Source organism: Myiozetetes cayanensis, unplaced genomic scaffold (genome assembly GCF_022539395.1).
Source record: "Myiozetetes cayanensis isolate MyiCay16 unplaced genomic scaffold, myiCay2020 scf13, whole genome shotgun sequence".
NCBI lineage: Eukaryota > Metazoa > Chordata > Aves > Passeriformes > Tyrannidae > Myiozetetes > Myiozetetes cayanensis.
Window position 1 is genome coordinate 17,783,658 of NW_026086937.1, and position 17,040 is coordinate 17,800,697.

The 17,040-nt window shown below is 36.5% G+C and overlaps 1 protein-coding gene across 7 annotated transcripts in view; it reads right to left on the reverse strand.

Annotated features, from left to right (window-relative positions):
* NAALADL2 (N-acetylated alpha-linked acidic dipeptidase like 2) overlaps positions 1-17,040 on the reverse strand; it is a 434,035-nt gene that overhangs the window by 59,343 nt on the left and 357,652 nt on the right. For 6 of the 7 annotated variants that reach the window (XM_050308259.1, XM_050308262.1, XM_050308258.1 and 3 more), the window contains 2 exons: positions 16,689-16,835; positions 2,097-2,192 (listed from right to left, as the gene is read on the reverse strand). In XM_050308259.1, coding sequence (XP_050164216.1) covers positions 2,097-2,192; positions 16,689-16,835 — 243 coding nt within the window. The remainder of the gene's footprint in view (positions 1-2,096; positions 2,193-16,688; positions 16,836-17,040) is intronic. The other variant, XM_050308263.1, reaches the window with a different exon arrangement.

A 17,040-nucleotide genomic window follows, 5' to 3' on the forward strand; every position in this document is an offset into this window, starting at 1 on the left:
CAGTCAGATTACAGATCTACTTAACAGCTGCACATTTCTCATTAATTCTTTTCTGCTACATTCAGAAATCTCCTCCTTTTCAAAGTGCTCATGAAATTAAGGTAACCACTTGAGCACAAGCCACAATTAGCTGATTATTCGTTTTTACACCAAACCTCATCTAAAAAATTATATTGAAATGTTTACATTGTTACTTAGTATCAAGCCATCCACGTGTCAAAAAAAAGAAAAAGAAATCCTTAAGCCCTATGTCCCACAGTGAGATGAAGGGCCTCAAATAGTTTCCTGCCCAAACCAACACAAGATCTTTTCCACCAGCTTGAGTGGCCATACAAGTGAAGCAGACTGTGAGTGATATGAAGTGAGAAATAAGAATAAAAAGTTACAGTTTAAAATATTTTCATAAACCATTTCTGAGGAAAAAAAAATAAAATTATCAAATGCTGAATTTATTATATTTCAACATTTAATTTCTTTTAACATAAACAGTTTTGTGTGAAAAGTGTTTTGAAATTTAAAGCTCAAGTTACTGAAGCAGGTATGATACCTGTTTTACTTGCAATTGCAATGGGGTATACATGCAATCATTTGGCAAGTACTTCTTGAGGAGCATTAATTTCCAGCTGAGGAGTGGAAATTCTAACTACAAGCTCATTTCTCACCAGCTTTTTTTTTGCAAATATGAGCATTTTATTATAAAGCTAGAGATTTAATTTCGTCTCATCGTTCAGAGTACCACAATGAAAATATGAAGAGTTCAGACTAAGGAATAGCATTATGGGTGCTTAGTTAACTAATTAAATTATAATAGCTCCTTTAAATGCTGAGGTTCTCACTCCACTGTTGTATATACTATTCACCTTTATAAAAGCATCCTGGGCTACAGTCTGAAAAGTAACAAGGAAATACAGTTATATCCTAGGGCAATCTTCATCAAGTTTTATCAATGACCCTATTTAAAATATTTTTGTGATTATTCAAATAGGACCAAAATGCTTGAAGTCAACTATCTAATAAATATTTTTCTGTGTTAATCAATATTATAGAGCAAATACCAAATTACAGATTTTTCAGATCACACACTGTTTAGTAAATCATAAATTAACTATGGAGTAAATAACCACAGAATTATTTCCCTCAGGCTTTGGGAACAGATTTGTTGAATCTTTTCAGCCTCTTTGGTATCAAGGATGGTTTAAAAAACATCAGTTTCATTGAAAGGGCTTTAGAGAAGACTTTTGTCTAGTGGTTGTTCATTAACTGTCAAACTCTGACAAGCTTCAAAACCATGTCTAGGATTATGTGATTTTTTGTGGGTGTGGTTTTTTTATTTTTGCTTGTTTTCTTTGTCTGTTGGTTGGGGTTTTTTTTTAATAACCAAGGAAACTAACAGTTAATAGTTAAAAAACCCCAAAAGACACAACCCCAAGATCATTCCCTGTTTATTTTGCCCTGGATGCTGAGCCACCCACGTACTAAATCTTCACATGGCTGATCTTTGTTGTTACCAGAAAAAATGTTTCGACAGCAGCTGCTTTTCCAAAAGCAGCAGCTTCAACTAAGGAAAGAAATCCATGTGCTCTACATTGCTCTGGCTTATGAGAAACCAAATTATAAGAAGTCTATGAAGCCATTAAGTTGGGCTCATTTCTAGTCATGTCCCTTTGTAGAAACAGAGCTTGTGGAGTTGACAGAAGAAGCAGCACTTCAGAGCAAGGAGTAATTTTGATTGTACTAATAAATAACATAGAGGGAATATTATAGTGGAGCAATGAGAGGGGAGTCAGAACACATTAACTTTGGGAGCATCCCCTCTGTAGAGCACCCTCCAGAATCACAGGTTGGCCACCCCTTCCTCCCATGCCAACACCACTGCGACAGCTCATAAAGTGAAGTTCTTGTGCACGTAATAGGCCAAAGAATATTCCAAAGGTGGATCTCAGTGAAAAAAAAAAAACCACCTCCACAACTTTTAACTACATTCGAACTATTCACAGGGGAAAAAATAAAAGACTACCTTTCAATATTGTTCACAAGTTCAAAAATTTGGCCTTCTGAAGGGAAGTGTGTAACGGTGACATCTCCACTTCTCTTACCTTCGCGATGGTCTCGTGCAGACTGAAGGAGGGATCCAGCTCTTCTGTTTTTGTTGCATGTACGGGAAAAAGAGCTTCGGAGAGAAAGCTAGAATTCTGTGAGAAAGAAGTAAGAAGTCTTTTAGGATTCCACACTGATTTCCTCCTTCAAATGCTTATTGGATTTTGTTGAGAGATTGAAAAACCCTTCAAATTGTTTGTAAGTTTTGACAATTATAAAAAACTTATTTCACTGATCTAATTAACTGATTCCAAGTTCCCAAAAATGCAAAAAAAGCCCTAAGTCTTACAACTTTATTTCTGGAATGGCAGTTGTCTCTGTTATTATGCTTCCAAAGCAGCTAAAAATTTTGCCTACAGGGAGAAAAAATATCCATGCAGCTTTCATTCTGAGCTAAGCAGCAATCAGACATTTTATTAAATATGTTATGATTTAAGTCTTCAAAAGAAATGTAACCATAATAATCAAAGAACACTTTTTTATCTTCTGCAAATATCCTACTTCTCTATACAGTAATACCACCTATATAGCAAGGGATTTTTGTCACTTCCCTAAAACTGTATACTTTAGGTTGACCCCTCTTTTAACATCAGGAAATCTTAATGCATCGTTTGTACAAGATATTAATCTCTTCTTGTACTGTAAGAAAGGGAGAAGTGAGGTTGCAAAATTGCTATCACGTGGAAAAAACAAACTTAATACCAAGGAGTTGAGTGAAAAAAAGCAAAACAATAGAAAACAAAACTCCAAGACTCAAAGGTGCCCAGATGGCTAAAATTACATTACATTACAATGCTGATAGGTTTTCTTGTTAACTTTTTTTACAAATTAATGCCTCCATGATCAATAGTATACCAGAATTTCCATGTTGCTAGGAGATTATTTCTGGTAGTAAATTCCTTTCACTTTCTTTAAAAAAAAAAAAAATTGAATCATATAAATTTTTTGTGTTTATGATACATCTGTGTGTTGTCACAGAAGTATCAGAAAAATAAATGATGTCATTCCTCCCTTCAGGAAATCAGAAAACTTTATTTTATATATATCTCAGGGAAAAGATGAACAAAGTAATTTATCACAAAAACAAAATACATACTTCAAGATTAACTCCTAACACCTATTCATCTTTGTTTTAAGTTTGCACAGGAGTTTACAAAGCCATATCATCTGACTGGGGGTCCGTTCAGGAACACCATCATTCTGCTGCAGTGGTGCTAATGCTGTTCATCATCATTCATATAATTGCAATCAATAACTTAGAAAGAACCCCATTATTTATATTCACTCCAGAGTACCATACTGAGAGTCAGTGAAGGGAATGATTGATGATTTAGATCTGCTACACCAGATCAGATTATTGTTCCATCTAGACAAATATTCCTTCTCTGGAATATAAAAGTTGGTGGATTCCCTGTCTGTCAAACACTGAGATAGTGCTTAGCTGGCTTTTCTCCCACCCTACTCCAGGCACACCTCCCAGCCAAGTCAAGATTACAGCAGCTGGACCAGGTAAAACAACAGCCTCTGCTTCTGCCCTCTGCCTTTTGAAGTAACACGGTGTAAATAAGTGACAATCAGCAATCAAAACACATCCAGGCATCACAGGTGGCAAGTCAGTTTGCTCATGAAGGAATCCAGACCCTGAGTGGTAAGATCTTGAAAAGGATCACTATTTGAAATAATCTTGCTCTGCACTTACAAAGGGAAATGTTTAAAGCAGTTGTTGTTTCTTTTTTTTTTTTTCTTTTCCAAAAAGTCTCCTCCATAAAGAACTACTAGAAAGGCCAACTTACTGCTGCTTCTCTTGCCTTTTATTGCCTTTCAAGCACTATCCTCAGCAGAGATATCTGCATGAACTCCCAAACTAAGAGTAGCCCACTCTTTATCCCAGGGAGCACATGGTAGAGAGATGAGTCCAGATGATGTTCCAAGAGTACCTCTCAGCATTTAACAGCAAGAGCAACACTTTCCAACAGTGAGAAATTCCATCAAACTTCTCATGTTTCTTTTCAGCAAGCTCACAATAACACATGAGTGTTGGGTTTTGGTTTTTGGTTTTTTAACAGCAATTTGATAAGCATATTTCTAGTAAACATGCACTAAGAAAAAGAAATGCTAATCCAAAGAACATTAATACAAATGATATTATTCCTTTATGCTCTCCAACCACAGTAGGAGTTACAGCTGCAGTTGTTGTCCTCATACTCTGCTGCACTCACTTCCTAAACACAAATCATCTGCCTTCACTCTTAGCCAGGCATTTGTATCCTCCTCAGTTTGTACAATGGGCAGAGTCTTCCATGCACTGTGCAGTTGAATGCTTTGACAATGATATCAAATTATAGAAAAACTGTTTCAAGGTCACACCACCGTGAGACATCCTAAAATTTAGGAGGCCCAATTTCCAGTCACGCTTTTGAAATTTTTCTCCTCCATGCTTATTGCCTTCTGTAATTTTTTCTTTAAGCTCACAGCTATCCAAATGGATAAAGGATATTTGCTCTTCTGTTGTGTTTTCATCACACAACCTTTACAATCCTGAAAGGATCACCCCAATAATCCTTGATTTCCCAATGCAATCATTTGGCTCCTCTATGAGCTTTTCATAAGAGAAATCAACAAGCACAACATGTATTTGGAAGTAGATTTCCAAACCCTCTTTTTCTTATCTTCCTTTTGGAATGATCAGTTAACCTGGTCTTTTCAATATTCATTTAATGAAGCATTCTGTGAAATTAGAAAGACACTGATGTTCCACTTTTCAAATAATGGGTCACTTCTGATTAAACTTCGATTGAACATTCAACTTTCAATCTTAAAACAAATTGCCTCCTTTTCTTTTTAATTTGAACCCAATTTCCTGCTGCCCTCGGGTCTTGTGACAGTAATTAATTGATTTATGAATCAATTAAATGGAGATCAAAAATGCAGGTGAAAATCCTTTAAAACCCCAAATGTGGCTTACTCTTGCTTATTTATGATGGACACTTGCACTAAAATTCACTTCTGATTTACTAGACTCATTTTTCTAACTTATCCTTCCTCAACCAATTAAGTGAACAGAATGTTTCACCTTCTAAAGGTACTAAATTTGCCATCCCTTGTGTACTGTCTTATAACATACCTTCAATTTATACGCCAACTTTCAACCAATGCATTTTAAATCATGAGTAAAATCCCACAGCACTTCTGGTAATTTAATGTAAAACAGAATAAATACCAAGACATACTTTAAAGATCTATTCTGCTGTCATTAAATAAAAAAAAACTTTTTAAAATATCAAATTTTACCACACACCTAGAACTGGAAATATTTCTGTAAATCCATGCAACAAATAATTTTTTTACTAGGCCAATGTTGCATCTACAACAGGTCCTGTTTTCTTGACTATTACTTTAGAAACAGAAAAATTACCAGTTAGAAGAATTCTGAATTTATAAACTCAAAATATGTAACTAATAATTCCTTAATATGCTCTCATTCCACACCTGAATAGACCATTCTTGCCTGTTGAATATTCCCCGTCATTTATAAGAATACATTTATAAGAAGTCCTTAACTTGGTGAATAATGCACAAATATCTCCAGATTTTTTTTTTTTTGGGGGAGTGGTTTCTTTGTTGTTTATTTGTTTTGAAAGTAACAAGCAGTGGAGGTTTCTCCACTAAGCAATAGTCTGCTCAGTCTGGAAAGTCTAAAGTTCTTTAACCAGTTTGACTTCACCCTATTAATATTCATCTGAACTGCCCATACTTGGGTTAACTTTGTCCTTCAGCCCTTCACAATATTCATGCCACCAATTTTATAGTGCATAAAAGTAAAGAAAAAATGAGGTACTACAGAGTACCACAGAGAAAAAGCACTGAGAGCAAAAATCCATCTGAAATTTGTACAGGTAGGCCAGAAGTATAAATGTGCTAATCTAACACTGCTAAAGCCTCCAAAGCAAATATGCAAGAGAAGGATGAAAGCCAAGAGAAAATTACTTATTTTCCTCACACAGACCAAAGAATAATGTCTAGAAGATGAGAAATTTAGGCGTTGCTTTCGCTGCATCAGGACTGAGAATACAATCTGTTACCTGTCCATATATACATACACATATGTACATACACATGCTATGTCTGTTCTGTGAGCTGTTCCATTCTTTCTGCCTCTTTGTAATACAACAGCACAAGAATTATGATTGCAGCAACCTGAGGGACACACACAAATGTGCAGTGTTCTGGCCAGCAAAACACAAAGCAGTCCCTGCATGTCTTCAGAATTAACCTGGGAACACGTTCAGTCAGGGAGCTGAAGTCACCTGCAAAGCACAGTCTGAAGTTAAGCAGTGCCCAAAACTATTACCCAGAAACCCAAGGGCTTACAATTGCACGAGGACTTGTCTGCATCTGTATTCAAAACCAGTGCCAAAAATTTGTCGTAGCATGAAGGAGAAAGCCCCGTCAGGAGAAAAGATAAAGAGAGAGCAGCGAGAAGAACAAAAACACCTCTGAAATCTGCACCGCAGGCTCTCACTAATTCCTTCTTCCATTTTACCCTAAGTCAAGCAGTTGGCATATGGTGTCTTGGCAGCAAATAAACAACTGCATTTCTTTGTGAAACAGCTGTTTCACCTCACCTAAGCCAAAAGGCCATCTCTTCTCCATTTTCTTTTTTTTTTGTTGTTTTTCCTCCCGGTAGGGTGATTGAACCACAGGTTTGACTGTAAGAAGGATAAAAAAAGGAGTAATGGAAAAGGGTATTTCACAGACTAAAATGCTGCTAATCATCAGCTATCTGGAATACTTTTAGCTTGGGAGGGTGCTGTAGACTGAAGCAGATTTACTGAAAAAGATGGATTATGTAGCATAGAACATAATGAAGACAAAGTATGGTTTTCTAATATGTGAGTTAAATTGAACTGATGGAATAATACCAGGCATTAATGTATTGCACATAGGATTTCTCTCCAATAAAAGCCCTTAAAGCTGCAAATATATTGCAGGAGAGAGTTCATGCCTCTCCTTCTCACTAGTAGGTTGAGTTTTCCTTTTCTAGCAAATGCTCTAAATATCTAATTAAATATCATCTGCCAAATCCAGAAGGGATTATTAAGCAATATAAAAGTTGGTTTTCACTGAAACAAAAGACATAAAGTGCATGCTTTAAAATTATTTCTATAAAGCAAAGCTTTGCAACTGCCACAGCCTAACATGTATCTTCAAAGTGAGAATGCCCCTATTCTGGAAAATGAGAATGTCAGAAGGAGTTTCTGATGAGCAATTTCTTTGGTATTTTCACCATTTCAGTTTGCTGAAGAACTTTTAGAAAAGAAACAAAAGCAAATGTGTTTTCTGTTTGAATGTTCCGGTAAAGATGTGCAGTGACCTTGTGATGTCACCCAATGCTGGACAAAATGAGCAAGGCCTGCCAAATAAAACTGCACAGAATACAGAAGAGGCAGAATTGGAATCACTGCTGCACAAGTTATCTTATTATTCAACTCAATTGCAGCCAGAAAAACTCAAGCCAACAGTCATCAGACAGGAAAAGAATATAAACACATTTCCCTCATCTCTTTTAATTTACTGTTTTCTTCCTTGTGTAAGTAAGTGAATTGAAATAATCACTATAAAGCTATAAATTCACAGACCACAGCACAAAGCAAGCAACTTTTCAGATATCAGGATACTTTCCTGATACTTATTCCTCTGCAGAGTTTTCCCTTGATGCTTTTTAAACTGAAAGCAGAATCAGCAGTTTAGGCAGAAGGAAGCAGCCCGAGTCAGAAATCTGGAACCTCACAGAGAATCTTCCCCAAGTTTCAGAATGTTAGAAACAGGAGGCTCAGCTCAGACTCACTACATCTGAAAGAAAACAGCTTCTCTTTCATGTGTTGTGTGAAGGATGCAAGAACATTTTATGATCAATTGTGACCATTCAAAATGAGGAAACATGAAGTGCCAGGAAGGTCATCCTAAAAATGTCCTACTGTAAGTCATGAACCCCAGTGACAATGTCTTTCACAATCACAAATATTATCAATCACAATGCTTTTATTTCCTGATTCAACGCTTCCTATTTCCAGTTTTTATTTTTAGTGTTCAAAAAAAAAAATGTATTACTACAAATGAAGAGATGTGATGTTAGCCACTGGACAGATGTTGTGTAGTAGGCTTGCCACCTTGCAGTAAGAATAAAAACTGGTTTTTGCTAAGAACAGTAATGTCTTCAAAGACAGCATATATTTATTGAAAGCCCTATCAATCAGTTCTTTAATGGCCATGATAAGATATATGAAATATTGCAAATGTTATTTGAGAGCATGAATCATTGACTCAAATCAGAGCTGTTTGATTGTGATTTTGATTTTTTCCCATCAAGTATTATAAGACAAAACTGAGTGTCACACTACTGAGAGGTACTGACACAAGTTTTGATACTTATTGTAGATACTCTGACAGAAAATTTTAGTTGGTCTATTGAATTTAACCACGCAGAATGACAATGGCAAAGCCTTACCCTGAATGTAACAAGCCATTTACTTCTCCGAGAAGTAAATCTTTCTGAAAAGTGGTATCTTTCCTTAGATAATACATATTTCCAGTAACTAGATGCTTCATCAGGCTATCAAACAGAAGCAATTAATTGGTGTCTAAACAAATTTCTCATGTTTTCCCATATCCCACTGACCCTGTTAACTTCCAGGCTGTCTTTCTTCCATTGACTTTCAACAGTCCTCAGTCAATTCCAAGAAACTGGAGAGCCTATGAGAGAATCTGCAAGGACAGAGTTTACAGCAACAACACGTACTTACGCAGTGTGAATGAATGCAAAAGGAGCTGTGTGGTTTTGCTAACATAAGGCAGGTTTATGCAAACAATTTCCCCCTTCTGGATGCACCATGGAACGTTTGGGACATCATAACGCTAGGATTTGTGAGACCAAACAGATTTTTTTGGAACAGAGTAATGTACCCAACTGATGAGGACGTCATCAGTTTCACTAGCACTAGTGTAATAACAAAGATGCTCTTCCATGAAATTAAGTAGCTAAATATTCATATTATTCAATAAAACAACTCAAGCAATCAATTGAACATCAAATGTATTTTGTCTTGTAAAACACTGTGTCATTAACCTTAACAATTTCAGCGTGTTCTCACTACCAAATTCAACTAAATTAGCATCCAAGTGAACAGATGGACTAATGTATTAATGAATTACTGGTGAGTACTACACTAACCCTTGACTGAACTGCAAAATTAAAAAGCACTAATTTATGCTAAAGACAGAAAATCAAAAACACATTAGTCAGAAAAGTACAATATGAATAAAGAAGAGCTTAACTACTGTATGAACAATATAGCCTATGAGTTAGAAAGGCAGCTGTGGTTTGGAACTACCTTCACAGGTAGTCCCAAGGCAATCTACTGGAGACTCTTCAAACTATATTTTGTTATACACTGGCAGTTCACCATTTGTCCATTAACAAAAAAATGAAACCTCTCTCTTCACCTTGACACAACTGACTCCCACTGCTACACCTTGTGGACTGTAAAGTTCTACTACATAGTTATTAGACTCTTATCAGCAGTAAATGCAACAGCATCAAACTCTCCAGAGACAGTTCAGAAAAGGAAATTTTGGGTTCCCAAGCAGACTGCCATTCTGAGGCTGATACACATTTGCTCCTTTGCAGAGACTTTCTGGTATACTAAGCACACTAGTATTTTGATTCTTCCATAAATGCATGAAACATCTCCTGTAACTCCCCATGGGCAACTACCAGCTGTGTTATTTCCTTAAAAAATGTAACATACACCAGGGAGAAGGAGAAGTAGAAGAGGGAATGCAGGGAGCCATGCAGAGCTGTATTTTTAGATGGAAAAGCTACCAAATTGCAGATCATCATAGCAACACACTGCTGGTATGCAAATTCCTTATTAGTCTGCATACAGAAGGAGAAACGTGGCTTCTGTTTGGGCTAAGAATCTCCTTGGAATTACAGACTCAAACAACCAGTGCTAATTCTCTTCTAAGGACATTCACACATATGTCCCAAGCCCTGAAGTTCTCTTTTGAGCAGCTAAGGCTGGTAAGCACATCGTGTCTTCCAATATGGTCTACCCTGACTCTTCAGAGAAAATGATGCCATGATCCTTCTATTAGAATTTCTTGATAAATATACTTGGCTCTGATTAATTAATTGGTACTGGGTGACACTTGGTCAAGGAGGACATAAAAAATAACATAAAGAAAACAGCAGAGCATTTACCAGAAGGACTGGATCAGCTGCAGATAATTCAAGGAGTCATTCAGAAATTTCAAGACTATCTGCCTTGCCATACTAACTCTTTCCTGACTGGATAGGGACTGGTGGACACACCAGAAGTAAAGAAGAAAATTATCTGCATATGGAATGAGATTTGTGATGTGATGCAAAATGGTGAGAATTAGGAACACAGAGATCCAAAACTTCAGAACATAAAAGTTGTTGGACTTTAAGCACTGGAACTGCTTGACCAGTGAACTACATTAGTGATACAAACCCAGCTCTCAACAAAGGATAACACAGGTCAGACAACTCAGGTTTGCTTCAGATGGTACACACACAGTTACAGGTTGTGCTTGTGGAATTAAAATTATACCACAGACTTTGCTCCCTTTCACAATGCCATGTTGATCACATATATAGGTGCACATACACACAAAAATGAAGTGTGTCTGTGTGTGGTACAAACACCAGCTTCCCACTCACTTTAAAATGACACGAGGCAGATGCACTGAAGAGCACTCCATGCTGCCTAAGCCCTCCCTCTACACTCACACAGGCACATCAAAGAGACGAGAGCAGCATGCAAAGTTCTCTCCATCAAGGACAGTTCCTCCGTTTCTTTTCCCCTAACAAAGAAAACTTGGAAAGCTTTTGAGTTCTTTTGAAAGAAGTGCATGATGCGTCAGTCTAAGCATGTAAATACTGAAATCAAGAAACTGCAGTGAGTTTCCCCAAAGAGTGATTAAAAAAAGGAAGAAAAGAGGGCAGGACGGGGGGAAGGGAGGAAGCAGAGGCAGATGGTAAAAAACAACTGAAAAGCCACATTCACTGAAGAGTTAAGATTTAGTGGCCTCTGTTTTACAACAGTGTGGGTGAAAATCACTTTTAAGGGCTCTAATGAAAGTTGAAAGTTACCTTCAGAAAGTTATGCATATTTCAACAGAAATAAAAATCATTATGCATTCTCTCTAAAGAGGATACAATCTCAAACTGTCAAAATTCTAAACTCTTCTACATATATTACATACAAATGCCTTCTATAAAGAAACCTCTTTTCATTTTTCTTCTAAATTAGCTTAGTGGTCCATGGTATTACACTATCTTGGTCTAGTCTGTGAATAATGTGACAGGCAATTTTTATACTTCTTGCCTGTACTTAAGTTTGAGTGGAGACACGGAAAACAACTTTTATGGTCTAGGTGTAAAAGTAAATGTTCTGTAAGTCCTGCATACCCAAATGTGGACCTCTACCATGAAATGTTTCATGCTAAATATGCGTCCATCAGTAAATAACAACAGGAAAAAAAAGTAGGTTTTTTTAATAATGTCCATGTGCAGTAATTGGTTTTGTTCACAACAAAATGATAATGCTAACGTTGATATAACCTACCACAATATCACAGAGGGGATTTAAGATTCTGTGTTATCAGATAGGAATCATTACGTAATAGGATGCACTGAGAAGGATGAATTATATGCAGATACCGTAAGTAATCATCTAGCTATAATTTAAAAAACCCTGATTTCTCAGGAAACTGTTGACTGCAATGACACAAAAATGGGTAATAAGATTCAGTTTCCATCCTGAAAAAAGCTCAAAATACACCTGTACTAGCTTAAGTTTGCTAGTGATTGAATCAGCCTCAAAATACTAAACAGTTCAATGTTATTTGATTTACGATGATGAAGAAACAATCAAATCTCTAACTGAAACCATGGAAAACCCAGTTTATATTTTCTCTTGTACCCAAACATTAGGCAGCCACAGCAAGGCTGTTTTTCTCAGTCTCTGTGATGTACTTATGCTCCAGGATTTCAGCAGCTATGCTATAAACAGTTCCGTGAAAGAAACAATCAAAATAAATTAACTTTCAACAAGGGGGTTGGTTGTTTTCTCATCAGGGAAAAAGCCCACAATATACTTCCAAATATAGATGTTTTAAAAGCTACTTTTCTCTGCCCCTTTTCATGAAAGAAAAAAGGCGAGTGTGGCCATCAGAATGTTGAATCCAGCAGAGCAAACTACATTTTTAAGGTTCCACTGGAAAGACAAAAATTATAGAGATGATGCTTATATAAAAAAATCCCAAAATTAAACAAGGCAAAGCTTAAAGAAATAAGGGAGAAAAATAAGAGAAACAGAAGCAGAGTCAAGAGGAGTTATGGATAAACTTCTGAAGTACAGAGTCTCTTCAACAGATAAAACTACATGGAACTTTAGTTAGAGACAGGAAACAACACCACATTTTCAAGACCATGCTGTTTTTATATAATAAATGCAGTGTAAAAATTAAATGAAGGATTTATGCCAAATAACATTTTAAGACATGGATTCATGTTTCTTTTTCACTCATGTCTCCATATATAAGAAATTTCATGTAAGTTAGCAAGTAAGCAGTTACTGTGACTAAAAGCACTTTCTGTTACCACAGCCACAGACCTGACTAATGAAACTTTTATTGCTGTAAAGTTTCGATAATTTTAAATGTCCTTTTTTTTTTTGTATTGTGTCGATCATTCCCAAGAGCAGAGTTTAGTCTGCAGTGAATGTTACTTCATATGGAAGAAAACAGTTATCACTCTCACAACTGAAATAAACCATTTAATACTAGAATTTCCACTAACATGCAAATTCAAAAATATGTCAAAAAGCACCAGAAAAGGATAAAAAAAGATGTGTGAGGGAAGAGAACCAAGGCAAGCTATAGGTGATAGAGCAGTATTTTCTATTATACAGGTACACCATCCATCTATACCCATTAAAAAGAACTATGATGAATTCAAATGGAAACCAAACACATGTTCTTCAGATCATACACCACCATATACAGTGTTTTCAGAGTTATTCCTAATTTACAATCATGTAACCAAGAGCTGAACTTTAGTCATGTAAATAACATCTTCTGTTTACAAAATTAAAACACCACAGGTAAAGAATTTATATCTAAGACACTAAGCAGAGTTGTGATGAGCAATGATCTGTCCAAATCCACACTTTTGTCTGTTATATGCATATATTTTCTGTCATTATGGAGGACATGTGTGTATTATATCTGTTACGCCATTTTTTGGTTTGAAAATACATTTGTCATACAAACATTCAAGAGCACAGTAACAATCTATACATGGAAAAACACCCCAGAATTTATTCACTTGCTCCAAGTTTGTTATTACAGATGTATCAATGCTAATATGATTAATTTGATTAATATCCAGCTTTTATTGCAGTACAGAGAGTAACTAAGTCAAGACTTTGATCTAACATCTCTTTTAGTTTATATTGCTCTTCCTTGTTGATGTAAAGCTAAGTGAATATGTTACTAACACTATTCTTTGCTGAGGTGAAGACTAATAGAATCATGGTCCTCAGTAATAGCAACTCTGATCTGAAGTCAACATTATGCCTCTCTCTGGAGGCTCTACATAGTCACTTGGATGCAAATGAACCATTATCTTTAATAACATGACTCCTCCTGAAAGTAAGAGAATCAGCAGCATTAGGAAAATCTGATCAGCCTTTCTCCTAAAACATTACAAATCAGAATGTGAACCTCACGTGGAGTAAAAGCCAGTGCACCAGACATGAGGAGAGGAAGGTTTTCTTCAGCAACTGCAAGAGAATCCTTGGAAACTGGTGGAATATTATAGTTTTTTTCCACTTGAGAAATTCTTCCAAGTTCACTTACTTTGAAACTAAAATGCTGTGTATTTCCTGCTAGTGAATAAATGAGCTGCATTTCACCCAGTGCATCTTTATAGCAGTGGTTGAATTCTCAGAATGCACTTTACTGGCTCACAGATCTGACCACGGGCATTTGCCAGGCAGATTTAACCTCCCTGAGGCTGTGGGTCACTGTATTATGCAATTTCAAGCCAGACAGTTTTACTTACTCTTCTGGCCTGAATGTTTCCTCTTACAACTTTTATTTCCTCTTATTTACTCCTCAGGTTCCTGTCAATGAAAGGCTTTTATAACCTTCTCTCTGCGGACCGGCACTGCACTGACTGGGTAAGAAATGCATTTCTAAAGCTGACCTGTAGCTGTTGCTCTGTAGGCAGGATCCAAGCACAGGTCTTGGGTTTTTTTGCTCTAAAAAGGGTTTTTTCGACTGTGGGATAGCATCAGTTTTCCGTGACACTGCATGCTGGCTGACGGGTGGGTAAGATAAACAACTCATGTATATTCCAAAGGAAGAGCAATTCCTGAGCAGGTCACAGCACCGAAAGAGAGAGCAAAGGAAACCAACCTGGCAAAATGATAGTCTACAAAAGCATGTCAAAACAGCCCCTTTCTGAAATCTGCTCTCCCAAATCTTGTTCTGCAATGAAGCTGACAAAGCTGAGGTATAGTTTAAAAAAACCTGAGTGGCTTTGAAACAAACAAACAAAATCTCTCCCTGCAAACCAAAAGATTATTATCAGTCACTAACCTGCATAACAGAAATTCCTAACAATGTTTATTAATATGGCTGTAAACAGAATAATTTGTCTGCCTTATAATATCTCTGTTTGATACAAATAACAGAATCCACAATAAACAATTGCAATAAGCCCTAAAGAATAAACAAGATTGCTTGTCTGATAGAACATAGGAAAGACAACAAACCTATCTTCTGAAGGACTATTAATAATCAGTACAATAAATAACAAGAATATAGCAAATAATCCAAATTTAATCATTCTGAGTAACTTCACTTTTTAAAAAAAGGTCCACCCTCTTCCCAAGAGAAATTTACACATTTTGCCAAGCAGATTTATTTCTCACATCAAATAGATCTTATGGGGTCAAGGTCTCCTATGGCCTGAGAAGTGCAATACATCTACTTCAGGACTGCAGACTATACTTACTACGTTTATTTCTAGGAAATGATTTTGCAAGGACAAAAGATGAGTTTTTAATAAAGAACCAAATTTACAGTGTCATGTTTAAGCAAATATAGAAACACTTGCTTTTATGATTTTAATTACATTGCTGAGTCATTCTTAGAGACCAAAAATGCATATTTACAAGGTTAACTGAACACGAAGAGTAACTGTAGATTAAAGTCGACAATAGCCAAAGGAACCTTCAGTGTTCATATTGTAAATATTGCTGGGAAATACTGTTTTGATATACTGAAGTTTGCAGATTATTTCACATGCACTAAAGATCCTACATACACAGATCTTGAATGAAAACTACGTGGAGTATCTGCTAAGTGACAACAAAAATTCACTCTGGACCAAAAGCCTGTCATAAACATTGCACTCATACGTCTTCCGCCCTCACATTTTCCTTACAGCCTTTGCCTAGTGTTTAATCTGAAAAAGAAAACTTTGCCTAATAGGTGCCATGAAGTTTAGAACACAGAAGTCTCCTTATTTATATAAATTCTTGACTTAATCTATTTCAATTTACACAACAACATGACAGCAATGCTCCGTATTTGGCACATCTCTGCTTTGTTTTGCCTCTGTGAAAGGGAAACATTAGCATGCAGTGTCAGGAAGCATTCCAGTTCAACCCAGCTTCAGCTTTGTTCCTGAACATTCCTGAAGGATGTGTGCATATGGAGATGAGCACAGTGCAAAAAGAGAAATGAGGAGAATATGAAGTCAGTGCACCATTACATTTCCAAGAAAACACACACCTTTCCTCATGCCTATTTTATCTTGGAATAACTAATACCAGGTTTCCAGATCCTCAGCTGACCAACTGAGAGACCGTTTGAGTTGTTCAGGTGCAAATAACCTGCAGCAGTGAAGGCTGAGGAAGGACAAACTTTGCTAACAGTTTATCTCTGTCCAGCTCCCACCCAGTCCCCAAACAGTGTAAAATGCCTCTTCCTTCCACTTACCTTGCAGAGGCTGATGGACTTAAAAAGAACATGGTGTTTTGAGGACTCCAATCAAGCATACAGATCTTTACAACCAACATTTATACTAGAGGATCATATTTTGCTCACAGTATGAGAATGGATATAAAATTCATTTTGAAGGCTGTATCATCCTACTGTGCAGTAAAAAAATACACAGCAATGCCCATTTCCTTTATGTTGAGAACAGTCTGAAAAGGTGAGGTTAGCTAATACGTAACCTAAAAAACTTTCAGAATTATTACCATTTGTAACATAATGTTCCTCCAGTTTTTATCTGTTTCTATGAATGGTATATCCCTATAAAACCAGTCCCTTTGAATCTCTGGGATAATCCTCTGGAGACCTAAAAGAATGCACTTACAGGAGATAACTTTCCACTGCAACATGCTTGTCATGTGAGGATATAACCTGAGAAAATAGAATTCTATCTCTATGTTACTTTTAGTTTGTCCATTTTTATTCATAGCTACCTCTGAAGTTTTGATGTCCTCGTAAGAAAACTGCGTGGCAGGTACTCCAAGATGGTTGATGAAATAGTCTGAATCTCCCTGTATCTGCACAGAACTCACATTAGATCCTGGGCATCTAGTCTTTTCCAAACAGCTGAAGCTCTGGCTCTGAAAAACAAACACAAATCAAAGTTCTACTTATCTGCAACCAGACTCTTGATGACTTGTAGCAGTATCTCATTTACATGGCATTCTTTGGGTTGAAGCACCTTGAATGTAGAAGAGAATGAAGTTTGCTGCAACAAGGCTGAGTCTTTCAGAGGACAAAGAAAGTCATATTTAACTGAAATGTTAGGAAAAGCAAGAGAAGCAG